Source organism: Camelus dromedarius, chromosome X, assembly GCF_036321535.1.
Source record: "Camelus dromedarius isolate mCamDro1 chromosome X, mCamDro1.pat, whole genome shotgun sequence".
Taxonomy (NCBI): Eukaryota; Metazoa; Chordata; class Mammalia; order Artiodactyla; family Camelidae; genus Camelus; species Camelus dromedarius.
Window position 1 is genome coordinate 60,291,043 of NC_087472.1, and position 13,441 is coordinate 60,304,483.

Genomic DNA, 13,441 nt, shown 5'->3' on the forward strand with positions numbered 1-13,441 from the left:
TAAAATGTGCTGGGAAAAGAAACTAGAAACCACATAAATGTGCATAAATAGGGGGCTGGTTAAATAAATTATGGACCACCCATACTGTGGAACACTAGACAGCCATTTTAAAAAGTGAGGGGGGGCCATGAATACTGATCTGGAAAGCAGTCTGAAATATATTTTTAATAAAAACAAATAAAGAGCAGAAGAACATGTATACTATTTGTGTTTTAAAAGGCTGTATGTGTTTAAATTAAGCATATATTTTCTTGTATAGGCATGGAGTCTAGAAGAAAGCGAAAGAAACTTAACAGTGGGGATATTGCAGTGGGAGGAAATGGATTTTTACTTTCTCTCTCTCTCTCTAACATGTTTTGCTTTTGCAATTTTTTTAAGCTTTTTTTTTTTTATTGAGCTATAGTCAGTTTACAATGTTGTGTCAATTTCCAGTGTAGAGCACAATTTTTCAGTTACACATGAACATACATATATTCATTGTTGCATTCTTTTTTGTTGTGAGCTACCACAGGATCTTGTATATATTTCCCTGGGCTATACAGTATAATTTTGTTTATCTATTCTACATATGCCTGTCAGTATCTACAAACTTCGAACTCCCAGTCTGTCCCTTCCCACCCCGCTCCCCGCTGGCATCTCAGAAAAAAACAAAAACAAAAACACAGATGCTTTTGCAACTTTTAAATTAAAAACTAAATTTAATATACTGGCATAAAAGTAGACATAGACCAATGAAAATAGAAAATCCAAACTATGTGATAATATAATACTACATGATAAAGTAGGCATAATCAGTTAAGAAAAAAATGACTAATGAATTATATTAGGCTGACTGACTTGTATTTGGAGAAAAATTCAAATTATTTATATACATAATATATAACTAGTATTATATCTAATATATATCACATTTCATACACCAAAGTAAATTCCCAATGGATTATAGGGTTAAGTAGAAAAAGTGAGATTTCATGTATAAGAGGATCATTTTAAACTTAAAAAAATTATTATTTTATTTATTTATCTTTTTAAATAAAACCAATTTTATGGCTGGAAGTGACAAATGGGTTAGGAAACTTAGAGACAGTGTTTTTTTTTGATGGAGGAACTGGGGACTGAATCCAGGACCTCCTGTATGCTAAGCACGTGCTCTACCACTGAGCCATTACCCTCCTCCTTAAAGTTTTAATTAAAAAAAATTCAAACCTATGCATAATTTTAGTAGTATAATGAATACCTATATACTGTTCACCCGGATTCACCAGTTGTCAATATGTGCCAGATTTGTTTTCTCTTTCTCCCTCTACACACACTACTCTCATGTGCATGCACGTGCATACACACATATGCACATAATCTTTGCTGAACTGTTTCTAACACTTCACCTCTAAATACTCAGTGTACATCTCCTAAGAACAAGGACATTCACCTACATAACCTCAATACCATTATCATGCACAAGAAATTAGTACTGATATGCTATCATCATCTAACACATACTCCACATTCAATTTCCCCAATAGCTCCAATAATGTCCTTAATAGCTATTTTTTAAAAAAATATCAAAGTTCCAATTGAGAAATACGTACTTATAATGTCATGTCTTCCCCCCTACCCAGGCACTACACTCCTTGTCCCAATTCTTTTTTAAAATTGAAGTAGTGTTGATTTACAATGTTGTGTTAGTTTCTGGTATACAGTGCAGCGATTCAGTTATACATATATATATTCTTTTCATTTTCTTTTTCATTATAGAGTATTACAACCTATTGAATTTAGTTTCCAGTGCCATACAGTAGAACCTTGTTGTTTGTCTATAATGTCATGTCTCTTTAATCTAAAAGTATCCCCCTGCTTTTTTTTTTTTTTCTTTTGTAGACGATCTCACAATCTGGATTGTCTGATTATTTCCTCATGACTAGATTCAGGTGCAAAATTTTTGGCAAAAATATGTCACAGATGATATGTACTTCTCATTACATCACATCTAGAGGATCATAATGTCAATTTGTCCCATTATTTGTGATGCTAAGTTTGATTATTTGGTTATGGTAGTTCCCCCAGATCTCTCCACTGTAAAGGTTCTGTTGTAGGCAGAATTTTAGCCCCCATGACCTTCTCTCCCTGTGAATGCATTACATTACAAGGCAGAATGACTTTGTAAATATAATTAAGGTTACTAATCCTTAATCCAAATTAAAGTTATCAATCCAAAAGGAGGGAGATTGTTTTGGATTACCTCAGTGAGCCCAGTGTAATGACAGGAGCCCTTAAAAGTAGAAGAGGGGAAGTCAGAGAGATTCAAAGCAGAAGGATTTGATGCATTGGGCTTGGAAATGGAGAAGATCACATATTAAGGAAATGGGGACCTCAGTCCTACAACTGTATGGAATGAAATTCTGCCAACGGCTTGAATGAGCTTGGAAGTGAATTATTCCCCGGAGTATCTAAAAAGAAATGCAGATCATTTGATTTTATCCCTGTGAGACCCTCAGCAAAGACTCTAGCCATGCAGTGCTGGACTTCTGACCTATATAAAGTGTGGAATAATAAATTTATGTTGTTGTAAGCCAATAAATTTGCAGTAATTTGTTATAGCAGAAATAGAAAACGAATATAGTTACCTTTCCCTTTGTCTGAGTCAGTTATTACTTTGGTGTGTACAAAATGGTGAGTTTTGAATTCTAGCATTTCTTATAGATTTATTAGCTGGTACTCTTCTATAAAGAAGAGCTCCCCATTTTAACATATCACTATGAACTTCTGAATTCTCTTAAAATTCAGTGTATTATCTAATACTATTAATGTTCTTTTGAAATCAAGTTTGATAACTTCGAACATAAAATTTCAAAAATTGAACATTCTATGAGTCAGCAAATCCACTGCTAGGTTTATACCCAGTAGGAACATGCATGTGTGTTCAGCAAATGATATGTATTAGAATGTTCATAGCAGCACTACTTGTAGTAGCTAAAACCTGGAAACTAACCAAAAGTTGATTAAAAAGGTAGAAGGAATAAATTGTGATATATTCCCACAAAGGAAAACTATACAGCCGAGAATGAATGATCTACACTGATGCACAACAGTATGGATGAATCTCAAAAAGTTAATGTTGAATGAACTTCCCTCAGTCTGGTAAAGGGCATATACAAAACCCCCACAGCTAATATCATAATAAATGGTAAAAACCTTAATGCTTTCATGCTATGATTAGGAATAAGGCAAGGATGTCTATTCTTATCACTTTTACTCAACATCATACTCGAAGTCTGAACTAGAGCAATTAGGCAAGGAAAAGAAATAAAGGGCAGCCAGGTGGGAAATGAAGAAGTGAAATTATCTCTGTTTGCAGATGACATGATCTTGTATATAGAAAGTCCTAAGGAATCCATTAAAACACTATTAGAACTTCAAAGTTCAACCAGATTGCAAGGTACAAGACCAATATGCAGATATGAATTATATTTATTTATTTTCTTTTTTAAAAATTGAAGTATAGTCATTTTTTATTGAAGTATAGTCACTTTTTAGATTGAAGTATAGTGAACAATTACATTTCTATAGGAGCAATGAACAAACTGAAAACAAAATTAAGGAAAAAATTTCATTTACAATAACATCAAAAAGAATAATATATTTTAGAATATATTTATCAAAAGAAGTACAAAACGTACACTCTAAAAACTACAAAATATTGTTGACAGAAATTAAAGAAGACCTTAAAAAATAGAAAGCATCCCATATTCACAGTTCAGGAGACTTGATATTGTTAAGATGGCAATAATTTCCAAATCGATCTATGGATATAAGGCAATATCCATCAAAATTCCAGCTGTCCTCTTCACAGAAATTGGCAAGCAGGTCCTAAATTTCATATGGAAATTCAGGGTAACAAGAATGGTCAAAAGAATCTTGAAAAAGAAGAACAAAATTAAAGGACTCATATTTCCAATTTCAAAACTTATTACAAAGCTACACTAATCAAGACAGAGTGGGACTGGCATAAGGACATACATATAGATCAATGGAATAGAATTGAGAGTCCAGAAACAAACCTTTACCTTTGTGGTCAATTGATTTCTGACAAGGGTGCCAAAACAATTCAGAGGGGGAAAGAATAGTCTTTGCAACAAATGATATTGAGATACTTGATATCCACAAGCAAAAGAATGAATTTGGACCTCTATCTCACCTTGTACAAAAATTAACTCAAAAATGGGTCAAAGACCTAAATATGAAGTTAAACCGTGAAACTCTTAGAAAAAAACATAGGTCTAAATCTTTGTGACCATGAATTAGGCAGTACTTTCTGACATACAGCATTTAAAGCAGAAGCAATTGAAGAAAAAATAGATAAATCGGACTTTGTCAAAGCTGAAAACTTTTGTGTATCAAAAGACACTATGAAGAAAGTGAAAAGACACCCCATAGATGGGCAAAAGTATTAGCAAATCTCATATCTGATAAGGTCTATTGTCTAGACTGTAGAAAGAATTCTTAAAACTCAACAATAAAAAGACAACCCAATTAAAAATGGACAAAGGATTTGAATAGATTTTTTCCCCCAAAGGAGACAGCCAAATGGCCAATAAGCACATGAGAAGATGCTCAGTATCATTAGTCATTAGGGAAATGCAAATCAAATCCACAATAAAACACCTCTTCACACTTACTAGGATAGCTATGATAAAAAAAGATGGATTACAACAAGTGTTGATAAGAATGTGAAGTAAATGGAACACTTACACGCTGCTGGTGGGAATATAAAGTGGTGCAGCCTTTGTGGAAAACAGTCTGGCAGTTCCTCAAGGGGTTAAACATAGAGTTACCATGTGACCCAGCAATTCCACTCCTAGTTAAGTACTCAAAAGAATATAGCACATATATCCACAGAAAAACTTGTATACAAATGTCCATAGCAGCATTGTTCATAATAGCAAAAAAAAAAAGAAAGAAAGAAAAAAGAGAGTACTCAAATGTCCATTGGCTGATTAATGGATAAATAAAATGTGGTATTTCCATATAATAGAACATTACTTGGCAATAAAAAGGAATGAGGTCCATACTTATACATGGTATAAGATGGAAGAACCTTAAAAAATAATATGCTAAATGAAAGAAGCTGAGTCACCAAAGACTGTGTACTATCTTCTTCCATTTTTGTGAAATGTCCAGAATAGGCAAATGGATCGTGGTAAAGTTGGTTTACTATAACATGCCTGATAGCACTATAAATTGATAAAAATCCTTTGGGAAAGCACTGTAACAAGTATCAAAGTTTATAAATATGTTCATTATCTTTGATTCAATAATCCCACTCCTGGGAATGAAGCCTAAGAAAGTAACTCAACTAAATAGAGACGCTGAATTAATGAAGGTGTTTCTTAGAATAAAGGAAAACTGGAAACAACCTGAATAGATATTTAAATGGTTAAATAATGATACATCAGTGCTATGGAATATTATGCAACCACTAACAATGATTATTTTGAATATTAGTAGTAATTTGAAAAATATTTGATCATGGAAAAAAAGAGAATGCAAAATTATATGACAATATAATTTATATATGGACAAAGACCATCACAGAGCTTGCACAGACACAAATAGATGGTTTGTTACAGATTATGGGTCATTGTTTTTGCAGTTTTCCTCAAACTGTTTTCTAATAAAGGCAAACAAAAATTCAATGTTTTGCACCTGGCCATTATACAACAAAGAAGAGATAATGAGGTTGGAGAAAGTTCATAATGTTGGAGGACACCATGCAACTTCTGGAAAAATAAAAGCTGAGGAAAATGTGATTGAATTCGACAAATTCATGAAAGGGATAGATAGGTATATAAGAATAGTTGCACAAAATCTTGGAATGCTAGAATTGGAGCAACTCCTGATGCTTCTAATTAATTAGCTGACCAAGTTTTTATTGAATAAGTGAGTGCCTTTTAAGTCCACTGTTAGTGTTAAGTCCATTATTAGCCTGCATGTACTAGGCTGGTCTCTACATGGGCACCTGACTTACTTCATGTCCCAACCCCTTACAAACTAAGAGGCCTTCTTCATATATTCTAGTCTGTACCAATAACTTCTTTCCCTGAATATTTACAACCCCAACTTGTCAGTTGAGCTCATAGTTGAATCAATTACCTAATCTAAGTAACCAAATAAGTATCATACACACTAAAATATTATTCTGAATATGTATCAAGTTTTTATTGAATACTTCCCATGTGCCAGGCAGAAAGAGTTGACTTCATAATCTCATCTAAGCAGCACAATAACCCTGTGAAATGTGTGTATTATATCTAGAAACTGAGGCTCAGATATTACATGATTTGCTCAAGGCCACAGTGTCTGAGATGAGAATTTAACCTAGGTCTAACTTCAAAGACTGCACTCCTAACCCCTGTGTAATACTGTTTCAGTTGTATTGTGGGTGTTTTCTTCCCTAACTAGATTTTTAAGAATAGGAGGGCAAGGATTTCTTTTTTTTGTTTGTTTCTGTTTCCTTTGTAGTCTCTTCATTTCTATGCTAGTTGCTATACGCATAGTCAGTGCTCGATGAATACTTAAGGAAAGCCAAAACAGAGCTGTAGTAGCTGAAAATACCAGTTACTTCAGAAAAGATTTATATTTTGGACAGATTAATGGGTGACCTATTCATAATGGATTCTTTAAAGGAAACACGGATATTTAGGCCCATCCTTAATCCCCAAGACGTCTTGACGGAAGAAAGCCACACCTTCACAACCCTTGTTGCTCCGTTCTCATTAAGAACTAATCAGGCTGGATGGGGTTATGGGTCTGACACTCACTGTGGTCTTTCTTTGATTGTCCTGCTCCTTTTATGTTTCCCAGAAACTCCTAGCTTAAAAGGGCCTGTCTCCCTGTTTGGCTTTGCTTGCTGCCACACCTCCTTTTCTTGTGCATTTAAATGAGGGATGGTACCTATGGAGGCAGGCATTGAAGTTCAATATGCCAGGTTTATTAGTAAGGTGGTCAACCAGTAATTATGGTGTGATCTCAGGCAAGTTATGCCTCTGAGCCTCAGCTTACCCATCAGTAAAATGGAGTTCAATAATCTCCCTCCTTTAATATTTCAATATTGTCAAAATTTCATATTTACTATTTAGTTTAACATTTATAGGCAGCTGGAGATACCCTATGGAGAAACAGGGGCCTAGAAACCTAGACGGGATTAACTATCTGTGTACAGGTGGTAGTTGAGATCATCTGATTCTCTTGCAGACTGCCTTAGGAAAACGCCCAGTTGAGGGTGAAGGCTGTCCGTAACCGGTATGGTCCTTGGGAAAGATTTCAGGGATGAGGTAACCTCATGTATTAAAGAAAGCTAAGGAAGGATGAGGGTTGAGTTGGAGACTGCCTTGTGCTGTTTTCTCCTCCACCTCTCACTCCTCCCCCACCCCTGCCAATCACTGATTCTGACTATCAAGGCACAAAGGTAGAAAATCCCCTGGGGTCTCAGGACAGGAAGCTTCTTATTGTCCTGCTCTGACGCTAAACGACAAGAATGGGAGAAGGATGCCCTCCCCCTTTCTCGCTCCCTGCCACGCTGGTCTTGCTATTGCAAGTGGGACGCAACCTCAGGCCCCACGCAATCCCTTTTGCAAAGCTGGGGAGAGAGAGAGAAAGAGAAGCAGGGAGGGAGGGAGAGAGAGAAAGGGGTGTGTGTGTGTGTGTGTGTTGTGTAGGGAGGAGGATTGGGGGTGGGATTCCATGACGTTACCGGCTCCGCCTCCCGGTGTATATAAGGGGCGCTTGGCGCGCAACGACCCCAAGCAGCAGCTTTGAAGCCTGAGCCACCGAACTCGGCAGCCCCAACCCAACTCGGCTTAACTCAGCCTCACCGAACCCTATCCGAGACTCTTCGTGCCCTGGGCTTGCAAGAGCTCCCCGGTAAGCCTCGGGGGCCGACACGTGTGTCGGAGGGGGCCAGCGAGGGTCTGGGCATACCTAGGATTCTCTGGCAACCATGGCATGCAGTTGCATCAATGCAGCCGTGACCTGTTGCTGGCGAGACCCCAGCCCTGGGAGCCAAGACTCCCATCTCCACCTCAGCCCGAGACCGTTTCTAGATGGGGGCATAAGAAACTGGGTGCTGAGTCGGGGGGCATAAAGCGAAACCCTTCCTCTTGGGTGCGAGCAATTTCGGGCTGCTCAGGGGCCCCTCTCGGGGCGCGTCTCCAAATCTTTAGATGTCGAAGCCCCGCCTCACTGTTGATGCTAGCAGGTCAGCCTAGCGGGGCGGGAGGAAGTGGGGGAACATTTGCTTACTCCCCAGGGCGACAGCAGCGCCAGTTACACTGTGTGGGCTTGGTGGGGAGGGATGGAATTGAGTCGGTGCTCACTTTTGATCTGTAGCCGAGATCGGTTCCCCCTCCCTCCGGGCGATCTAGGAACCTTGCTTATTCGAAGCCCTGGGGGCGAGCGCCGAAAAGGAATGTGGCTGTGGAGTGTGAGAAGGGGGTTCTCCCTGGAGTTGCTGGCCCCTCCTGGGTTGAGTTCCGTTTAATTCCCAAAGAGCCACAAGCCAGGGAACGGACTCAAATGAGCTTCCCTGGCTCCTGGGCTGGGGTCTAGGATAAACCCCACGGTATCCCCGGCAAAGAAAAGACTAATATTGATTGAGCACCTACTAGGTTCCAGGCCCTGAACTATAGGGAGCTTTCACATGTGTTTCTGAAATTAATCATTTCACAAACCTGTGAGGTATGGTTATTCTTACTTGCATAGGAAGAAACTGAGGTTAGAGAAAAAGTGACTTGCCTTTGTCCCTTCAACATCCTCCTCCCATCCCCCAACAGCTCCTTTACTTGGTGGAGTGGGTATTGTAATTCACTTTTCGAGCTTAGGGATAATGAGCCCTATTGAAGGTCTTTTGTCTTGTTTTTCACCAGATCCTTCCTAGCATCCTCTTCAATTCCAGCTAGAATGCTGTGGCAGGCGCTTTGCAGATTTGGTCAAAAGCTGGTACGCAGACGTACACTGGAGCCAGGCATGGCTGAGACCCGCTTTGCCAGATGCCTGAGCACTCTGGATTTAGTGGCCCTAGGTGTGGGCAGCACATTGGGTGCAGGCGTGTATGTCCTGGCTGGCGAGGTGGCCAAAGATAAAGCAGGACCATCCATTGTGATCTGCTTTTTGGTGGCCGCCCTATCTTCTATGTTGGCTGGGCTGTGCTATGCGGAGTTTGGTGCCCGGGTTCCCCGTTCTGGTTCTGCATATCTCTACAGCTATGTCACTGTGGGTGAACTCTGGGCCTTCACCACTGGCTGGAACCTCATCCTCTCCTATGTCATCGGTGAGATGGTGGGGCATGGGGGAACGACACTGCCCAATGAAGGGGCTTTGAGTCAGGAAATCTGGGTGGAATGGTGAAATGAGGTATTCATCATTCGCAGGACTTAAATATCCGGAAATGCGTGTGTTTGTTGGGGGGGTTGGGAGGGTTGAAGGCGTGGAGAAATTGTTCATTCTACTTATCTCGGTCCTGGTTTCCTTAAATGACTGGTTTTGTTGCTTAAAAGGTAAGAATAGGTGAAAATCCACAGGGGTTCTTGTGAGAGCGGTATGGGGGAGGGAGGAGAGGAGAGAGGAAGTTTGACCCCATGTTTCTCCCTCTACTCCACCAGGTACAGCCAGTGTGGCCCGGGCCTGGAGCTCAGCTTTTGACAACCTGATTGGGAACCACATCTCTCAGACCCTGCAGGGGAGCATCTCGCTGCATGTTCCCCACGTCCTTGCAGAATATCCAGACTTTTTTGCTATGGGCCTTGTGTTGTTGCTCACTGGTGAGGCAAGGGACAGGGACAGTCATGGGGGTGGGGCGAGGAGGCACTAGGCCTGAGAGAGCTTGGTAGAGGTGATAGCGGTGAGAAAGAAAAGAAGGGAAGGAAAGGTCTGCACCTAGAGGAGGGAAACAAAGCTTGGACTGAGGCCTTTTGTTCTTTCTCAAGAGTCCTGATTGCCTCTTTCCCACAGGATTGCTGGCCCTGGGGGCTAGTGAGTCAGCCCTGGTTACCAAAGTGTTCACGGTGGTGAACCTTTTGGTTCTCGGTTTTGTCATCATCTCTGGCTTCATTAAGGGAGATCTGCACAACTGGAAGCTCACAGAAGAGGACTACAAACTGGCCGTGGCCGGACTCAATGACACCTATAGGTTAGGAGATTCAGGAGATGCCGAGTTGGGCACATGATGGGGGGAGCCGCGCTGAGGGATTCTGGACTGGGAGTGGGGAAGAATGGGAGCCTTGGCCTTGAAGACCCAGCTAAGTAGTTAAGCATTAGAGAAAAGGAACAGAGTTGGCTGCACACACCCTTACCTACCTTTTCTATCCCTTCTTTCACTCTAGCTTGGGCCCTCTGGGCTCTGGAGGATTTGTGCCTTTTGGCTTCGAGGGGATTCTTCGAGGAGCTGCTACCTGTTTCTATGCATTTGTTGGTTTCGATTGTATTGCTACCACTGGTAACACAGTCATTTCCTTCACTCCGGGGCTTGGGCACGTGTGTGCCCAGGGTGCGTGTAGGCTGGGGGTGGTAGAGGAGCAAGGTGGCTTCTCTGACTCAGAACCTTGTGCCTCTTCCTGCAGGGGAAGAAGCCCAGAATCCCCAGCGTTCCATCCCCACGGGCATTGTGATTTCACTGTTCGTCTGCTTTTTGGCCTATTTTGGCGTCTCTTCGGCACTCACGCTCATGATGCCTTACTACCAGCTTCAGCCCGAGAGCCCCTTGCCTGAGGCCTTTCTCTATACAGGATGGGCCCCTGCCCGCTACGTTGTAGCTGTTGGATCCCTCTGTGCTCTTTCTACCAGGTCAGTGTCAAATGCCTGTTCTCCTCCGCTGTCAGAGTCTCATGTTATAGCATTCCACACCAGGGAATATCCCTTCGAAGGGTGGTGAAGAGAAGGTGAAGACTCCTTAACCTCAGAGCCTTGAGGAGAGAGATCACGGTCAACTCATGCCAGTCTGGGCACTCTTCTCTCCAGCCTCTTGGGCTCTATGTTCCCCATGCCTCGGGTAATCTACGCAATGGCAGAGGATGGTCTCCTGTTTCGTGTCCTTGCCCGGATCCACACTGGCACACACACCCCCATTGTGGCCACTGTGTTCTCTGGCATCATCGCAGGTGAAAAATCATCTTTGCCCTTCCCCTGTTTTCACCAAACTCCCTTAACTTTATTCTTGCCTTTGCTCACGTTTTCTGCCCATCCATTTCAGCATTCATGGCATTCCTCTTTGAACTCACTGATCTTGTGGACCTCATGTCAATTGGGACCCTGCTTGCTTACTCCCTGGTGGCTATTTGTGTTCTCATCCTCAGGTGAGATTCCCTTCTTCCACAGATTGTGGTTTGGGTTTTTATTCTTAGATGAGGAACAGTGGGGCTCTGCTTCACCTTCCCCCTTTGCCTTCATCATCCCTACTCTCCTGGAGGAATGTGGATCTCCCTCTCTGCCAAAGAGAGCTAGCTGTTCCCCTTAATAGTGACAAGGAAGATGGCGCTGCCTGGGCGAAGATGGTACAGTGGTTCAGGGTTGTTCTTAATACTACCTTCTTACTCTTGCCTCAGGTATCAGCCTGACCAGGAGATGAGGAATGTGGAAGGTGAAGTGGAGTTGCAGGAGGAGAAGATCCCTGAAGCAGAGAAGCTGACCCTTCAGGGACTCTTTTGTCCACTCAACTCCATCCCCACTCCACTCTCTGGCCAAGTTGTCTATGTTTGTTCCTCACTGCTTGGTGAGCAGTGGAATTTTTCTCTTGGGTCAGCATGATGGGGGCAGGGGCAGTGTGTGGCATTTGGAGGAGGAACTAGAGAGGGGCTGACGTTCCTTGGCATGGGATGCCTCGTGTCTTAACGGGTCGGTCTCAAGAGTTGGTTTTGGTGTTTGTCCACTTGACTCTTGAAGCTCTGCTGCTGAGTGTCCTTTGCCTGGTGCTGGCCCAGTGGTCCACTCCACTGCTTTCTGGAGACCCAGTGTGGCTCACAGTGGTCGTGCTGCTCCTGATGCTCATTACTGGGATCACTGGTGTCATCTGGAGACAGCCACAGAGTTCCACTCCCCTTCACTTTAAGGTAATTGACCTCTCTCTTTCCTCCCCCGACCAACCCATCTTGGAAGAATAGGCTCCAGATACCATGCAATCTCGTCCAGATTCTTTAATTGTACAAGAAGGGAAGGATACAGGAGACACTCAGGCCAAAGACATCTTCTCTGACCCTTCTTAGTTCCTTTCCTGTTCCATTTCCCCAAACTGCATATTCCAGGAGTGCCATGTGAGGTGCACGAAATGAGTGGGCAGTGAAATACACAGCCCGAGTAAGAGTCAGACTCTCCCTTTCCTGGCCTGAGTCGGTTCAGTATCTCCTTCTATGTCACCTTGTGGTCTATACAAAGGAGATTTTGCTTTGTTCCCAGGTACCTGCTTTGCCTCTCCTCCCACTAATGAGCATCTTTGTGAATGTTTACCTTATGATGCAGATGACAGCTGGCACCTGGGCCCGATTTGGGGTCTGGATGCTCATTGGTAGGTATCCACTTGGGAAGAGTAGCCCTCTTGTGTGTCCTATCCCAACTGTTTTCCCTCTGGGTCTCGAGTAGGAGACCTGTTAAGCCTTTACAGGTCACTGTCTCCCCACCTGACGACTACCTTTCCCCACCAGGGTTTGCCATCTACTTCGGCTATGGGATGCAGCACAGCCTGGAAGAGGTTAAGAGTGACCAACCCTCACTCAAGTCTAGGGCCAAAACTGTAGACTTTGATCTCAGCAGTGCCTGTACACATTCAATTTGACACCATCACATCTGAATGCTGTCTGGTCTCACTGCACAATAGTGGAGAGTACTCCTGACCACACGGAGAGCTAGGCTTCCCATGGGATGATGGTAGCTGAACACTAACAGAGCTCTGTATTTATTGTGGAATTAAGGGTGTGTCTTTGCTGTTTCTTACCTTTTTTTTTTTTCACTTGTCTACTTTTTAATTGTATCTCTAGCTGCTTACTGGCTTTTAAAAAATTATTATTAAAAGAAACTAGAAAAAGAAACTATGTCTTGTTCCTTGCTTGCTAGAGATGATATGGTACCTGACTTTTAGTGTGGAGAGCTTCAGAGAATTGTCCTTTGTTTGCTCTGGTCACCACAGAAGTATCTGTTATGCCTGTGTGTGCTTCTTGTTGGCAGGGTGTTTGAGTAGGGTGGGGTAAGTAGCCATCAAATCTAGTCACACTTCAGGGAATGATCTTGAGATATGCTTTCCCCTTGCTACACTGAAAGTTAGGTTCTGAATAAGTAGACAGCAACACTCGTCTCTGGGATTTGGGGATGGACTCTGATCTCAACACTGGCATTGGTCAGGGCCTACACTGAGACCATTGTCTTCTGTCCCACCCCTACTAATTGGACCAGTCTGAGACTC

At 42.2% G+C, this 13,441-nt stretch overlaps 1 protein-coding gene across 2 annotated transcripts; it reads left to right on the top strand.

The window, feature by feature from the left end:
* The first annotated feature begins 7,800 nt into the window (after nucleotides 1-7,800).
* On the top strand, nucleotides 7,801-13,070 carry SLC7A3 (solute carrier family 7 member 3). Of its 2 annotated transcripts, XM_010978750.3 has the most exons (12): nucleotides 7,801-7,920; nucleotides 8,922-9,325; nucleotides 9,657-9,815; nucleotides 10,006-10,183; nucleotides 10,377-10,489; nucleotides 10,614-10,836; nucleotides 11,011-11,150; nucleotides 11,243-11,345; nucleotides 11,595-11,761; nucleotides 11,932-12,098; nucleotides 12,442-12,550; nucleotides 12,687-13,070. In XM_010978750.3, exons 2-12 carry the CDS (start codon nucleotides 8,956-8,958, stop codon nucleotides 12,815-12,817), a joined length of 1,860 nt encoding a protein of 619 aa, XP_010977052.1. In that variant the 5' UTR covers nucleotides 7,801-7,920; nucleotides 8,922-8,955; the 3' UTR covers nucleotides 12,818-13,070. The 2 variants fall into 2 exon arrangements, with proteins under 2 accessions (XP_010977052.1, XP_064339143.1); XM_064483073.1 differs by lacking the exon at nucleotides 7,801-7,920 and having other exon boundaries at nucleotides 8,811-9,325.
* The last annotated feature ends 371 nt before the right edge of the window (nucleotides 13,071-13,441 follow it).

Coding starts and splice junctions, on each gene's coding strand:
- SLC7A3 (XM_010978750.3), top strand. CDS start 8,956: ATGCTGTGGCAGGCGCTTTGCAGATTTGGTCAAAAGCTGGTACGCAGA. Junction 10,490..10,613: donor CGATTGTATTGCTACCACTG/GTAACACAGTCA, acceptor CTCTTCCTGCAG/GGGAAGAAGCCCAGAATCCC. Junction 12,551..12,686: donor TGGGGTCTGGATGCTCATTG/GTAGGTATCCAC, acceptor TTTCCCCACCAG/GGTTTGCCATCTACTTCGGC.